The sequence below is a fragment of the Jaculus jaculus genome, chromosome 17 (assembly GCF_020740685.1).
Source record: "Jaculus jaculus isolate mJacJac1 chromosome 17, mJacJac1.mat.Y.cur, whole genome shotgun sequence".
Lineage (NCBI taxonomy): Eukaryota > Metazoa > Chordata > Mammalia > Rodentia > Dipodidae > Jaculus > Jaculus jaculus.
The window spans coordinates 6,464,733-6,480,658 of NC_059118.1; the positions used below are offsets into that span (position 1 = coordinate 6,464,733).

General features: G+C 49.7%; 1 protein-coding gene across 1 annotated transcript in view; it reads right to left on the bottom strand.

The window, feature by feature from the left end:
- Itga9 (integrin subunit alpha 9) overlaps positions 1-15,926 on the bottom strand; it is a 322,030-nt gene that overhangs the window by 2,050 nt on the left and 304,054 nt on the right. Inside the window, exon 28 of the mRNA XM_045136949.1 lies at positions 14,686-14,805. Within this exon, the coding sequence (XP_044992884.1) occupies positions 14,686-14,805 (120 nt within the window). The remainder of the gene's footprint in view (positions 1-14,685; positions 14,806-15,926) is intronic.

Below are 15,926 nucleotides of genomic sequence, written 5' to 3' on the forward strand. Positions count from 1 at the left end.
TCCAGGGTGGAAGTTTCTTGAAAAGATTGCCACCTAACCTTGCCCTGATGTTGCATTTGGTCTCAGGGCTTTTCACACAGAGTCCTTCCTGTCTCTACTGCTAAATGTTTCCACACCTTTTGTGGCCCCAAATCTCACTTGTCTTCCCATGTCCAGGGAGATATGACATGTCTTGCCCCTTGCACACCAGAACCTGTGCTCTCTGCTTCTAGGTCAGACACGACAACCTGTCGTGGGGGTACAGCACCCCCACTCCATCTCCTGGGCAGGAGAGCTTTGAGGGTACACTGTCTATTTCCCAGTGGAGGAGTGGGGACCAGCTTGCCAAACCCCTTCTCTAACTCCCTCTCCTTCCCCGACTTCCTTTCCTGATCCCCACACTGTTTCCTGCGCTCACCTGAAAGTGAACTGCTTGCACTCACCCCAGTGCCTTCAAAGAGGGAACTCAGGCGCCCCTTGGTCTGCCATGGAGGTCCTGCTGTGTCGCTGTGTGCGGAGTCTCGGTCTAGTTAGTTTGCGATTCCCACAGTCACATGTGAATGCCCTCAAGAGCAGTCATCTCTGCTGACTGCTGCCCACAGCGAACACCTGTATATAATGCACCCGGGCAAACTGTAAAGCAGAGCCAGCCATCGTGGGCACACCTCTGTGGACCGGGCATCCAGAGAAACAGACATAGTAACTGTGTGTGCTCAGTTTCTGTGGCAGTAGCACAATTACCCAATGAGGTTTACTTAGCTCACAGCTTGGCAAGCTGAACACCCAACACTAGGCTAGCCTCTTGTGAGGGTCCCATGGTGGACGGCATCAGGGTGAGAGAGATCGTGTGGCCAGAAAGGAAGCAAGAGTGACTAGAGGGGTCTGGGGAGATTGCTCAGTGGTTAAAGGCACTTGCTTGCAAAGCCTGATGGCTTGGGTTCGATTCCCCAGTATCCACGTAAAGCCAGATGCACAAATTGGTACATGCATCTGGAGTATGTTTGCAGTGGCAAGAGGTCCTGTTATGCTCATTTCCCTCTCTTTCTTTCTCTCTTCCCCCCCTCCCTCCCTCCCTCCCTCCTTTCTTTCTTTCCTTCCTTCCTTCTTTCTTTCTTTCTTTCTTTCTTTCTTTCTTTCTTTCTTTCTTTCTTTCTTTCTTTCTTTCTCTTTCTGCTTACAAATAAATAAAAATTTAGAAAACATGGTTTTTTAAAGAGTGATGGGAGAGGCAGTCTTGATTTGTTCCTTACAATCTTTTCATGCCAGCTAACCAGAAGAGAACTATAGCAATTTTTGCCAAAAGAAGCATTCCACTGGCATAGTCACCTCCCATTTGACTCTACTGGGAATCAAGTTTCCAACCACGAACTCTTGGGAAACACACAGCAGATCCCCAAACCACAGTGGTCATTTTGAGGGTCACGACCTCCTCAGGTAGAGAAAGCAGGTGGACCCTGATTGTGTAACGCATCAAAACACCCACACATCATTATTTCATTCATTCATTCATTCTTGTGGTGCTGGGGATGAGAGCCAGGGCCCTGTACATTATAAAGGATGACCCCCTTTTAATTGCAGAGAAGGACCATATTCCTACTGCAGCACCAGTCTAACAGACTGTGACATTCGGCTCCCGGGACACTCCTTTTAAATGAGGAGCTGTGACTTCTGGCCCCAGCACTTGGTGTCTTATCCATCCTTGGTACCAGTGGTGAGCTGTAAAAATGCCCCTACAATCCTTTCTCTTCCCTTCCCTTCTCCATTTCACCCATAGCCACTCCCAGCATGAGATGGCATTTATTTCCTCAGTCTCGAATCTCCACTGGTAATCCCTGAAGGGATGCCATGCCTGTCTCACTCTGAGGCCTTCAGGGACCTTGCAAACTTCCTTTAATTTTCTTAGAAACTTGCCCTGCCCATATACCGACAGGCCAGTCCAGCCTGTTGAAGGACAAGAGACCTCTATGGAGGCCCTTTCCAGATGAGCCAACCCGTCATGGTGGGCGGATGCATTGCGGGGAGTCTGGATAAGGCCTAGATCTGTCCAGACTGCCAACCCACCAAACCGCAAACTACCCAGGCGCCTGTTGCGGAAATTAATGGCAGTTTTTTTTTTTTTTCTTTTGCTGACTTAATAAATGAATCAGAGGGGAAGCTAATGTTCTACATATAAAGGTCATCAGTGAGCCTTGTCCTGAGGAACTAAACTTTTCTAGTTCTTTTCTAAGATAGAAAAATGTCAGCTTACCTCTCATGGTCATGTTAGGATCTGGTACAGGGTCTACAGCAACCCCACCCACGAGGCTCTCATGTTTTTATGATGTCATCCTTGTCACCAACAAAGTGACAGCACTGTCCTCTCCAGCAGACACCCAGAGCTGCTCTCACAAACACCCCTGCAAACTCCATGCTCCCCTCCGGCACATCAGGGTCCGAGAGTGTTGTTCCCATCACAACCTGTGTGTGATTACTTAATGGGAGGTCGGGGCTGACACTCATGTAGATAATTTCTTAAGACCATTTCTTGGGCTGGAGAGTTGGCTTAGTGGGTCAGGTGCTTGCCTGCAAAGCCTAAGGACTCATGGTCGACTCCCCAGATCCCATGTAAGCCAGATGCACAAGGAGATGCAGGCACGCAAGGTCACACACGCACACAGGGTGGCACATGTGTCTGGAATTTGACTGCAGTGGCTGGAGACCCTGGTGCGCCAATCCTCTCTCCCTCTTCTTTTTTCTATCTTATATATATATTTTAAAGATCATTTCTTAAAACACACTGCAGGGCTGCAGAGATGGTTTAGTGGTTAAGGCACTTGCCTGCGGTGCCTAAGGACCCAGGTTCAATTCCCAAGTACCCATGTATGCCAGATGTACAAGGTGGCGCATGTATCCAGAACTCTTTTGCAGTGGCTACACCCATTCTCTCTGTCTGCTTCTTTTCTTCTCAGATAAATAAAATAAAATAAAATAAAATAAAATAAAATAAAATAAAATAAAATAAAAAGAAGACCCTACTGCTCTCTCATGGCTGGGGCTGTTGAGTACCGCTGCACAAGCTGTGAATGAGGGCTTGGGGTCAGCACTCATCTTAGCACAGCTGAGGAAGTTTACTGGGATGACTTCCCAACAGATGGCAGTAGAGGGTCTCGTAACAACCGTGGATGTTCTGAACTTCCTGCCAGAGTCTTTAGGATGGGGCGGTTGGGGGGGGGCAGCCACTGCTGACTAGTTCACTCAAGATGCCGTACAGTCTAGTAGTAGCTATGTCAAACATGGCTCGATTGTTTGATTGGTTTATCAACTCATTCACTTTTCTTTCTTCCTTTCTTTTCTTTTTTCTTTTTTTTTTTTTTTTGGTTTTTCGAGGTAGGGTTTCACTTTAGCTCAGGCTCTCCTGGAATTCACTATGTAGTCTCAGAGTGGCTTCGAACTCACGGCGATCCTCCTACCTCTGCCACGCGAGTGCTGGGATTAAAGGCGTGTGCCTACCTCCGTTTCCTCCTTCCTTCATCCCTCCCTTCTTTCTTTCTTTCTTTCTTCGTTTCTTCTTTCTTTCTTTCTTTTTTGAGGTAAGGTCACACTCTACCCAGGGAAGCAAGAAGCTAGAGCTCTGTGCATACTAGGCAAAGGCTATGCCACTGAGCCATACCCCGGCTCTTTCTGCGTCTTCTCTCTCTGTCTCGCCCCCTCTCTCTTCCTCTCACTCTCTCTGCAGGGACTCACCATGTTATTCAGGCTGGCTTGAACTCATGATCCTCCTGCCTTCGCCTCCTGAGTGCTGGGGTGATGACCTCGAGTGGCCGTGTAATGTTCCGCTGTGTTGGCCCCCAGTGCATTTGGAAAAGGAGCATGCCTTTGTGTTTTGGAAGCAAGCCCTTTCAATTGTTGAGCCATCTCTCTGCAGCCCCACCTTCGTGCTTGGGTTTGGGGCATGGTTTTGGCTTTGACTCACAGCACACTGACAAAGAGTGATTCCTCAGATAACTGTCATCCCAGCCCACAGGGTGTGATAAAGGAGCACAGACTGCTGGCTACTGTACAAACGTCAGCTAGGTACCCAATTTGGCTTGGGGCTCCGGCATCTTTCTTTGTTTCTGCTTCAGAAATCAATCACATCCTCAGACCTCTCCAAGGTGAAAAGCTGACAACATTTTCCACTGGTCCCGAGGGACGCTTCAGGGACGTAGGGTGTTGGTCACATTACTGTGTCCTCAGCACTCACAAAGGGAGGACACACTTCCTCAGCACTTACAAAGGAAGGACACAGTTTCTCAGCACTCACAAAGGGAGGACACAGTTCCTCAGCACTTACAAAGGGTGGGGGGACGCAGTTCCTCAGCACTTACAAAGGGAGGACACAGTTCCTCAGCACTCACAAAGGGAGGACACAGTTCCTCAACACTTACAAAGGGGGGACGCAGTTCCTTAGCACTCATCAAGGGGGGATGCAGTTCCTCAGCACTCACAAAGGGGGGACGCAGTTCCTCAGTGCTCACAAAAGGGGGACTCAGTTCCTTAGCACTCAAAAAGGGGGGATGCAGCTCCTCAGCACTCACAAAGGGGGGACGCAGTTCCTCAGTGCTCACAAAAGGGGGACTCAGTTCCTTAGCACTCAAAAAGGGGGGATGCAGCTCCTCAGCACTCACAAAGGGGGGACGCAGCTCCTCAGCACTCACAAAGGGGGGACTCAGTTCCTCAGCGCTCACCAAGGGGGGACTCAGTTCCTCAGCACTCACAAAGGGAGGATGCAGTTTATGTCTAGTGTTAACACTTTTCTAAAACTTTTTTGGAAAGTTAAATTTTCAAATAAAAAAATAAATATGGCTTAATATTTTAAATGCTTATGAAGCCTTTGAATGCATGCATTTGATGTTTTTTTTTTTTTTTTTTTTTTTAGGTAGGGTCTCACTCTAGTCCAGGCTGACCTGGAATTCACTATGCAGTCTCACCTGACCTTGAACTCACAGTGATCCTCCCTCCTCTGTCTCCCCAGTGCTGGGATTAAAGGCGTGCGCCACCACACTCAGCTCAGCTATACCATGCCATTCCATTTCATTCCGGTTGTGTTTATGTATCGTGCATATGTAGGTGTGCACAATATGTATGTGGAGGTCAGAGGACAACTTTCTTTTCTTTTTCCTTCTTTTTTCTTTTTTTTTTTTCCCCTGGCCTGGCTTTACATGGGAATTGAGGAACTGAAGACAGGCCAGTAGGTTTCACAAACAAGTACCTTTAACTGCTGAGCCTTTTCCCCCCCTGCCAGGGACTTTCTGTGGTAGGTCCTCACTTTCCACCTTGTCTGAGGCGGGGTCTCTGGGTCTCATCGTTGTTCACTGCTTGATCACCAGGCTAGCTGGCCTCTGACCTTCCGCTTCCTGGAAATTCTCCGTCTCTGCTGCTCACCTTGCCTTTGGCATGCTGGGATAACAGAAGCACGCCACGGCTCCCAGCTTTATGCGGGGTGTGTGGAAATGAACTCCGGCACTCAGCCTTGTGGGGCAGATGCTTTATCTACTGAGCAGTTTCCCCAGCTGGAGGATATTTCTTATTTTAAATGTTTCCCCTCCCAGTCTTACTGATACATGACTGATAAATTTTTAAAATAATATATTTAAATTACAGAATGTGATTTTTCTTTTTTCAAGCTAGGGCCTTCCTCTAGCCCAGGCTGACCTGGAATTCACTATGTAGTCTCAGGCTGGACTTGAACTCATGGCGATCCTCCCACCTCTGCTTCCTGAGTGTTGGGATTAAAGGCGTGCGCCACCATGCCTGGCCTGAGGTTTTGATATATGCATACACTAAGGACTGTTTCTTACAATCAGTTGAATGAACCTACCCCTCACCTCATACAGTAACATGAGTGTGTGGTAAGAACATCTGGGATTTGCTCTTAGCAAATTACAGGGGTCTGTATATGCATTTTCAATTTTATATTGAAGTATGGATATAATGTAAAGCGATTCCAGAGAGAATTATACAGTTTTGCCATATGTTTCTCTCTTGTAGGCCTTTCTTTGAGCACACATGCCCTTTTTCTTAGCAGTCATGGGCATTTGGGAGAAATTCTGAAAGTCCTGAGTGAATCTGTTCTTGCTTCCAGCTGAGCGCATCCCCCCCAAGGCTGCTGGGAAATGACTGATGGTTGGTTTCAAGCTTCACCCACACTAGCCACACACTTCCAATGTCCAACGGAGTCAATGTTTTCCTGAGTCTTTTCTGGAACCTTCTAGGGTTTGCTCTGCTCCTTACAGGGCAAGAGGTTCTGTTTATAGTTGTTCTGTTTGTAGTAGAAGAAACACAGAAACCCTTGAGGAGGAGACGCGAGCCAAGTTTGCTTGGCGGGAGGCTGAGGGAGCAGTGTGTCCTGTGGCCTCAAGTCTTCGCTGGGCCTACTGCCCCAGAGAGCAGCTCCAGCACGCTCCTGCAGCCCTACGATTCGGACACGACTTTGTATTCAAACCTCCCAGAGAAACCCTAGCAAAACAGAGTCTCCCCAACAGCTCACAAAGGTGAGTGCTGTGTGAGGCAGCAAGCCTGGAAGGAGATGAAGGCTGACCGAACTCCTGGGTCAGCCTAGTCCACTTCAGGGTGAGTGGTCTTGTGGGACCCATCCAGGGCATCTGGCCTCTTGGGGACATTCCTCCCCCCACTGGCCTTTCTGCTGTTTCCTGGGCAGCTACTCCAAGGACCTTGGACGCGTTCCTGCTGCACACTCATGCTCGGACTTCTGTTTAGGGCCCTCTCAGTTACTTGGCTGTTTATGTAACACGTCTTTGTCTAGAGACGGCCACACTGTGATAGCAAATTGATATCCACTTTGTAAACAAGCCTGTCCCACCGCATGTCTCTTACACATGGCTTTAAGTGAGGTGGTGTGTGGACGTTCATGCGTGCGCATGACTACTCGCTTTCTTTGCATGTGTATATGTGTGCGTGTGTGGTTGTGTGGAGGGCAGAGGTCAACTTCAGGTTTTCTTCCTCTGTTGGTTTCCATCTTATTATTATTTATGTTTCTTTGTTTTCAATATATATATTTATTTATTTCCAAGGAAAGAGAGAAAGAGAGAAAGAGAATGGGTATGTCAGGGCCTCTTGCCACTACAAGTTCCAGATGCATGAGTCAGTTTGTGCATCTGGCTTTACATGGATACTGGGCCATCAGACTTTGCAAGCGAGTGCCTTCAACCGCTGAGCCATCTCTCCAGCCCCATGTTACTAGTTTTTGGAGACAGAATCTCTCACTGACTGGGCTAGACTAGCTCGGGAGCAATTCCTAGTGTCTCTCCTGTCCCAGCACTGAGATTACAGATAGGCACTTTCCCACCACATCCATCTTTTAGGCGAGTGCTAAGGATTTGAACTCAGGTCCTCATGTTTGCGAGGTACGCCCTTTAACCCTGAATGATCTCCTCTGTTTGATTACATACTTTCTTTCTTCCTTTTTTTTTAAAGTAGGGTCTTACCCAGACTGACCTGGAATTCATTCTGTAGTCTCAGGGTGGCCTCAAACTCAGCAATCTTCCTACCTTTGCCTCTCGAGTGCTGGAATTAAAGGCGTGCGCCACCACGCTCGGCTCTGACTACATGCTTTCTCTGGAGAGGCAGGGATGAGTTTTCCACACCTGGCTGGTGGCAAGGTGGTGACCCCGGTGATCTGCAGAGGCGGTGCCAAACCTCCCACAGTTCTCTGCGTCATCTCACAAATTTGCTCTCACATCTCTGTTCGAAGTCATGCTGTCTGACACACACTGTGAGCCCCAAACAAGCTCAGGAGTATCAGGCTCCTGATCCAGGATGGCCCCACCAGCGGGGGCTCGAGGCAGCCCTCTTCCTAGGCGAGAGAGCGAGCGGGCTTTCGGTCTCTGCCTCTGCGGCCCCGGGGCGGGCAGGCCTGGGCTAACGGGAGGTGACAAAGCAATGGTTCGTCTCTGGTCATCGTGGCTTGTCAGAGACAGGGACAGAGATGGAGGCTTCCTAGCTGAGGGGCGGCCTGAGTGTTCCGGAAAACCACCCACAGGGACAGGACTTGTGACATGACACGGGGTGAGGGAGAGAACGGGGTGCCTTTCTTCTGGCAGCGTGTCCCCCGGCTCTCTGCTGAGCTCAGGCTGGAGTATGAGCCGAGGACACTTCCCAGCCGGGCGGGCGCTCAGCGAGACTCAGGGGCTCCTCGGACCCTCTCCCTCGAACGAGCCTCAAGTTTCAAAGGGCTCCTCCCGCACAGTGGTTTGGCTACCGTAGTCCTCGACTTTAAATTATGGCTCCCCGCGTCGGCTACCGGCTCAGCTTTGGGAAGCCTGATTAGGATCCCTTTCGGTATTTGGAGAGGGTTCTGGTTAGCTTGGGGCCCCCCGTTGTGGATTTTGTGTGGGAGCCAGAGCCTGCTGCCGCCAAGCATGAGAGCCTGGGATGCCAGCAGGGCCTTTGGGAAGATTCTGGGAGCCGCAAAGAGGCTGCAGGAGAGAGAGAGGGAGGGAGGGAGAGAGAGAGAGAGAGAGACCCGGGTGGGCTGAGGGCAGGGACAGGGATGGGAGCCCGGACTGTGGAGAAAGCATTTGTCTCCGGTTTGGAGAGTTAGGAGCCCCGCAGGGACGGTGTGGGAGGGGGCGACAGCTGGTGGCCTAAGCCACATCGACCTTGCCCCTCTCTACCATTGGGCTGCATTCTCAGAGGGTTCAAGAGCACAGGAGAGCTCTTCTGTTCACTCCGCTCCTCGGCCCAGGGCCCGTGTGTTACAATGAATGCAGGGGCACGGCCAGGCGCTTGGCTCAGCTTCCTCTACTGGTTCTGGCTCTGTGAGCACAAGCCAGCGGCCAGCAGCCGCAGGCAGCAATGCCATAAGCTACTCTCAAAGAGCCCTCAATACATGTGACCTACAAAGGGAAGAGGGCTTGGACACCGGCCATCTGTCCTTCACAATCCTCAGTGATGTGCTGCCTGGGCAGAGCTGGGCAGCTGGGTGCCATTTAGGCAACAGTGGCATCCCCTGTTGGGAATGGAGTCACACACGGGCTATGGCAATAAGCCCAAGCCACTGAGGCCTCCCACACAGGTCAGGCATTGGGCTTAGCCCTTAGCCCCAGGAGCAGCAGGCTTCTGTGAGCTGTCCTGTCAAGGTGACAGTGGATCGCCACGCTCTACCCATAACACACTGCTCCTAGGTTGCAGACACAGGCATCAGAGTTGACAAGAAGTCCGCAGGTGAACTTTCAGGAGCACATCTCATTCACCTTTCCCAGCCGCTTGTTGTCAGGGTCTCAGAGCTCTCTCCCATCTCCCCTCTCTCTTCCCCACATCACCTGGCCATGCGAAGGGTAGGCCACTTTCTCCCAACCCACCCTCCACCCTCCACACCACCCGAGGCCCCTCTGGTGCCTAAAAGACTCCCCAGATGCCATTCTTTTTTTAAAGTTTTTTTTTTTTGTTAATTTTTATTTATTTATTTGACAGCGACAGACAGAGAGAGGAAGAGACAGAGAGAGAGAGACAGAGTGAGAGCGAGAGAGAGAGAGAAAGAGAGAGAGAGAGAGAGAGAGAGAGAGAGAGAGAGAGAGAATGGGCACGCCAGGGCTTCCAACCACTGCAAATGAACTCCAGACACGTGTGCCTCCTTGTGCATCTGGCTAACGTGGGTCCTGGAGAATTGAGCCTCGAACCGGGGTCCTTAGGCTTCACAGGCAAGCACTTAACCACTAAGCCACCTCTCCAGCCCCCAGATGCCATTCTTACTTCTTTCTGGCCCTCTTTCTTGGAGACATGTGTCTATCTCTGTATTCCTTCCTCTCTGTCTACCACGATCTCAGTCTGTCATGTGTGCTGATCCAAGCATGTACCTTCCTTTCTGTCCCTGTCCTTCTATTCTACCTCATTCTCTCTCTCTCTCCACTCGCTTCCTGGCTCCCTTCCACTGCCCTTGCTTCTGGGCTGATCTGTGGCATCCCCCTCCTGCGTAGTGAACTATCTTTCAATAAATTTTCTCTGCTTCTGCTACTGGGCACCTGTCTCTGTTCTGGAACTTAACAGCCCCTTTGGGGGTGGCCAATTGAACCCTGGAATCTGCCACGCTGACCTCTGCCGGAGGCTTCTACACGGTAGAATGTGTTCCTCACATAAGTTCCACCCACCAAGCTGGATGTCTCGGTCTCCCTGTCACAGGAAGAAACCTGGCAAGCTATGCTCCCAGGGCCTCCCAACGGGTGCCCGCAAGAGGTCAGCACCGGCTCTTATCCACACTGTACCATGTGGCCTTTCATCCTGGTGTGGGGTGGGGATCACAGTAGCTTCTCCTCTGCTGTGGAGAAGTCCCTGCACAGCACTGGTCACCCTCCGTCATGGCTAGGAGTCTAGTGCCAGGTTGTGAGGGTTCAAGGGCAGGTGAGGGGCACAGTCAACACAGCACCTGATTCCTTGGCCAGGATTTGGGTTAGAGCACGTGTTCAGTAAGAGTGGCTGAAATGAACCCAGCTCCCTGATGGCTATTCAACAGCTTCCCCACCGCCCTCCAGTCGCCCCTTGAGCTGCGGCAAGATTGAGGTGTGTGGAGGATGTCTGGCATCGGGAGTCCCACTCAGCTAGGAGACCTTAGGCTGCTGGTCACCCCATCACAGACATTCCATAAGCACACGTTCTTTAAGCAAATACAACAAAACCCAAATACAGCAGGGGCCAGGTAGGTGGAGATGAGACACCCTCCCGAGGCAGATCTTAATGGGGCTATAGGGCATGTACCCCCGTGAAGGGGAATGTCTTGTCCTGCCCAGCCAGGGAGGGGGAAAGCATTTGTTTTTCACTTCAAGAGTCCTTGTAAGGCCGAAGGGAGCCTCCCATGTTCCCTCTCTCTACATGCCCTCCTCCCAAAGCCCCCACCACTCAGCAAGAAGCCTGTCTTTTCAGATTCCAAGCCCTCGGTCTGTTTTGCTCTCCACCCACAAACCAGAGGCGCTCTCAGCACGAAGAAGCCAGAGTTGGAGGAAAGAGAGAATTGAGATCTCACTGGCAATGAAGATTAAATAAACAACAAATTGGAGGATTAAAAACACACACACACACACACACACACACAAAACAACAGGTAATATCCACTGCTGGCAAACACAGACAGAGGGAAACGGATGCTTCTGCTAAATACTGCCTGTGGGAGGGTAGATTGGGATAGCCTTTCTGGAGGGCAGTTTGCAATGTGAAATAAGTGCTTGGCATAATTCCACATCTAGGGTTTCACACTAAGGACGGGATGAAGGTTTGCACAGTGATTTGACTTTAAGGCTATGTACTGTGGCGCTGTTATACAGCCAGGAGGAAGTTCATCCTCGCTCCAGGGGACAACACAGTAACACTGTAGCTGTAAGACAGGCTGGAAATGGGCTCCTAACAGCAGGAAAGATATTCACAGTATCACAACAGGCTACAAAATAGCACATTGGATGCCTGGATGCATGAGGTTGTAAGACAAACCTATCTTCAAGTGATGTGCTCCATACATTGTTTCTTCAACCTCCAGACACTCTTTCTGGTGAAGTACACCTAAGTTTATGTTTTGCCTTTTAAATATTTCTATTTGTTTTGAGAGTGCGGAGGTGTATATGGGTGCTCTAGGGGGTCTTGCCACGGCAAATGAACTCCAGAAATTACAGACTCATGTGCCGCTGTGCTTCTGGCTTTACATGGGCACTGGAGAATTGAACCTAGGTCAGAAGACTTTGCAAGCAAACACCCTTAACCACAGAGTAATCTCTCCAGCCTAAGTTCCCCTAAATTTAAAGCAATGGAGCCTATTATTAATCTGAGAAATGTAATATAAACACATTGTTTTCCTGTGTTTCTAGACTTTCCAAATACTCTAACTTCTATCTGTTATGCTTTTTGCTTGCCAGATTAAGAAATGAACTTATGACTTTAAATTTAGAGATATATATTATTAATATATTAGTATTATTTAATATGAGTTAATACATTAATATGAAAATAGTTGAGTATACTACTGGAAAATGTAACTACCAAACTACTCAAGAATAGGCTGATCCAGGGGCTGGAGAGATAGATGGCTTAATGGTTAAGGCACTTGCCTATGAAACCTAAGGACTCAGGTTCAATTCCCCAGAACCCACATAAGCCAGGTGCACAAGGTGGCACATGAGTCTGGAGTTCATCTGCAGTGGCTATAGGCCCTTACACGTCTATTCTCTCTCTCTATTTGCCTCTCTCTCTCAAACAAATAAATAATTTAAAAAAGAACAGGTTGGTCCAATGTGAAAGCCTTGTTTATATCTATATACGCAGAGAAAAAGGTCAAGAAAGAGACACACTATGCTCATCGCTGGAATTACTGGAATGTAACTGCTGGTGTTTTACATTTTCCCTCTTCCCAGTATGCTGTCATGTTTGATCAGTGCATCTACATTATGGAGATTTTATAATCCCACAGAAATTAAGCATTTGGATTTAAAATTTTTGTCTGTGACAATCTAAGAGGTTTCTAAAACAGGCACGTAGAAATTGCTTTTGCCCCCAAACACCAACTCCTCTCTTGGTCCCAGAAAGTGACCAAAGTAGGACGAAGCCTGAAACATTAGCCTCCGTTGCTGTATCTGTCTCCTTGACTCTTGCTTGACTCTGCACGGGAGTGTCCATCTAGAAGCCTGTGATACCCAGCTCATTCCCTTCAAGGCTCAAGGCGCAGAGACTCACTGTTCTAAATCCATAGTCACTTTGGGGTAAGACCAGGGCCTCCCAGACCCGTTACCCCATCATGCAATTGCTCGTCAACAGTAGTGATCATCCTATGGGAACCAGGCTGCTCTCTTTAAGTGACGTAACAGTTTCTTTGGCCCTTCTGGGAGAACCGGAAGTGAGAGTGATTACCCAAACATGTTCTACCAAGGCTGTTCAAGTGACACACACCTCTTACCACCTGCCCCACCTCTTCTATTTAAACCTCAAGTTCATGCTACAGCACCTGAAGGTGGACTTGGGTCAACAGACCCCTGTATTGGCTCCTCTTCCCAACATAGTTCACGAATGAGATACACTTTCTCTGCTTTACACCATTACTTGTCTCTTTAATGGATGCACTGATGTTGCAGTTTCCTTCCTGTTGCTGGGACAAACACCTGACCAGAAGCAGCTTATGGGAGGAAAGGGTTTATTCCAGGCCTCACGATGGCAAAGAAGCTGGCTCACATCATCACACATCTACAGCAGAGAGAAGGGGGGGGGCAGTGCCAGAGCACAAGCTGGCTCTCCACACATCTAACAGGGCTCGACTCAAGGTCCAGCCCCAGTGACACCTCCTGCAGCCGACCTGTGCCTGCTGAAGACTAAGTAGGAAGCTTAATCAAAAAATATCTAAGGAGCCAGGTGTGGTGGCACACGCCTTTAACCCCAGCACTGGGGAGGCAGAGGTAGGAGGATCGCTGTGAGTTTGAGGCCAGCCTGAGACTACATAGTGAATTCCAGGTCAGCCTGGGATAGAGTGAGACCCTACTTTGAAAAACAAAACAACAACAAAAATCCAAGGCTATGGGTACATTGCATTCAAGCCACCACGATGAGGAGAGGTGGCTGAGATGACTCTGTTGGGACTGCCTGAGCCAAGGGCTTTTGTCCTAAGACTCTTAACATTTCTACTGACGCTTGAGACCTGAATGCTAAAGGATCATAGATGCCCTCCAGCAATGGCCCCATGGTCTTCTGGAGCTGAGGACCCAGTAGAAATGAGGACTGACATGGGGCATCTGGACCATGGAAGAGACAGACCTTCAAAGAAAGATGGTGATGGCACTGGTGAGGCGTGTGGAGGTTCTGAAGCAAAGGCCTCCAGGTCTTGGAAAGAAGGGAGGTCAGGACAGCAATCACGATGGACACGGGATGAAGGAGAATGATGCTTAAGTCAGGACGTGCCTCTGGATGAGCTCTGGGCCCTGAGGGCGGGCAGGGCACCTCTACACCCTGGCTCAGCCCCAAAGAACCACCACAGGGATGGGAGAACTTAGTATGAAGCCACTCGGGTGGGCTTCTTGGCCCGCAGCCATCTCTGGACCCACCCAGTCTGGGCATATGTCTCTCTTGAATCCCACAGGGGAAAAGAGGAGAGAATTGCTCTGATTTTCCATCTAAGCCAATGGTGAACCACGCCAGCTATTGTGCCCCAAGTTTTTCGTTTGGAGTATGAGTCTTACCTCCCTAAGTCAGGATGGGTTTAACCCTCTTGGATTAGATAAGGGGAAATTGAGGCTTCTCTTTCTCTCTCTCTCTGAAGCGGGCCAGATTCTCAGTTGTAAATGGCCTCAAGAGGAGCTGAGATTCTGTCCCTTATCTGAAAGAGGACATGACCTCCTCAGAACTGTACTTTTTTTTTTTTTTTTGATCAGGCGTTGTGGTAAATGCCTTTATGAGAGAGAAAGAGAACTGGTGTGCCACGGCCTCATTCACTGCGATCACACTCCAGACGCTTGCGCCACCTAGTAGGCATCTGCGGACTAGCACTTGCCTCACCTTTGTGCACATGGATTACGTGGGATCTGGAGAGTAGAACATGGTTCCTTAGGCTTCACAGACAAGCGCCTTAACCGTTAACCCATCTCTCCAGCCCCAGACCTGTACTTTTAAGGGAAACATCTTCCCCAGTGCTCCAGCCCTGAAGAGGCTAGAGACCTGACATCTGTGGGCGGGGACCCCACGGGCCCCTGTGATTGCCAGCCTCACCCTCCAGAGCAGCACAGCCAGCAGCAGGAAGATGAGGACTCCCACCAGCAGACTGATGGCGATGATCCATCCCACGACGTAGCCCCGGGGCTCCAGGTTGTGCAGGGCCTCGAAGACCACCTGCAAGGGAGGACAGGTGTGTGACCATGAAGCCAAGGCTTTCCAGTGCTGTGATGACAGCACCCACCCTTCCTTTAATATGGAGTGGACCAAAGTACGGTGGAAAAACTGAAGATGTATTAGATTCTTCTCTAAAATTATATATATGTATATATATATATATATTTTTTTTTTCTTGTTTTTGGTTGCTTAAGGTAGGGTCTCACTCTAGCTCAGGCTGACCTGGAATTCACTATGTAGTCTCAGGGTGGCCTCAAAACTCATGGCGATCCTCCTACCTCTGTCTGCCAAGTACTATAAAAATATTTTTATTTATTTACTTGAAAGCAGAGAGAGACAGAAGACAGACAGAGAGAATGGGTGCGCCAGGGCCTTCAGCCCTGGCAAATGAACTCCGAACGTATGAGCCATTTTGTGCATCCGGCTTTACATGAGGACTGGGGAATTGAACTCTGGCTGTTAGGATTTGCATGCAAGTGCCTTAACTGCCGAGTCATCTCTCCAGCCCCGACATACTGTATTCTTGAACCGGAACAGACAGCATTCGACCTTGCTCTCAGATTTTGACACAAAGAACACAGGGTGTGTCTTATGGGAGACAGTGAGTACTTTTGTCTGCGTGTTCTTGGTGTGGAAGTATTTGATCAACACCACTTCCCCCAGCAGACTGCAGCCCCCACTAGGGCAAAGACACGTTTGCGGGTCTCACGGCTACGCCTGACGCCTCGAAGGAACCCACTCGGGAAGGTGTGCCGTGTTTTGTCACATGAGCCACCTGCATTGGAGGTCACATCACATTAAGGCTCGTTTCTCACGTCCAGGGAAACGCAGTAGTGTGCTGGAGCGGCCCACATCAGCCTGTGGGAGCCAAGTGTGTGACTCTTTCCAACTCTAGTGACATCGTGATAGCAGTCTGAAATGGGTCGTGGTGGGATGGCAGTATCACAGAAACTGGTGAACAAGCCAGGACTCTTCGACCCTTCTGTCGGAGAGCGGAGTGTCTGACGTGCACAGATCACCATGGATGGCTCCCTCTGGCCCACCTTTAGCCTCGCTGGTCCCAAGGGAGCGTGACTCTGTACAATGCCAAGCAGCTGTTGGGCCCTCTGAGGCCCAGTGAC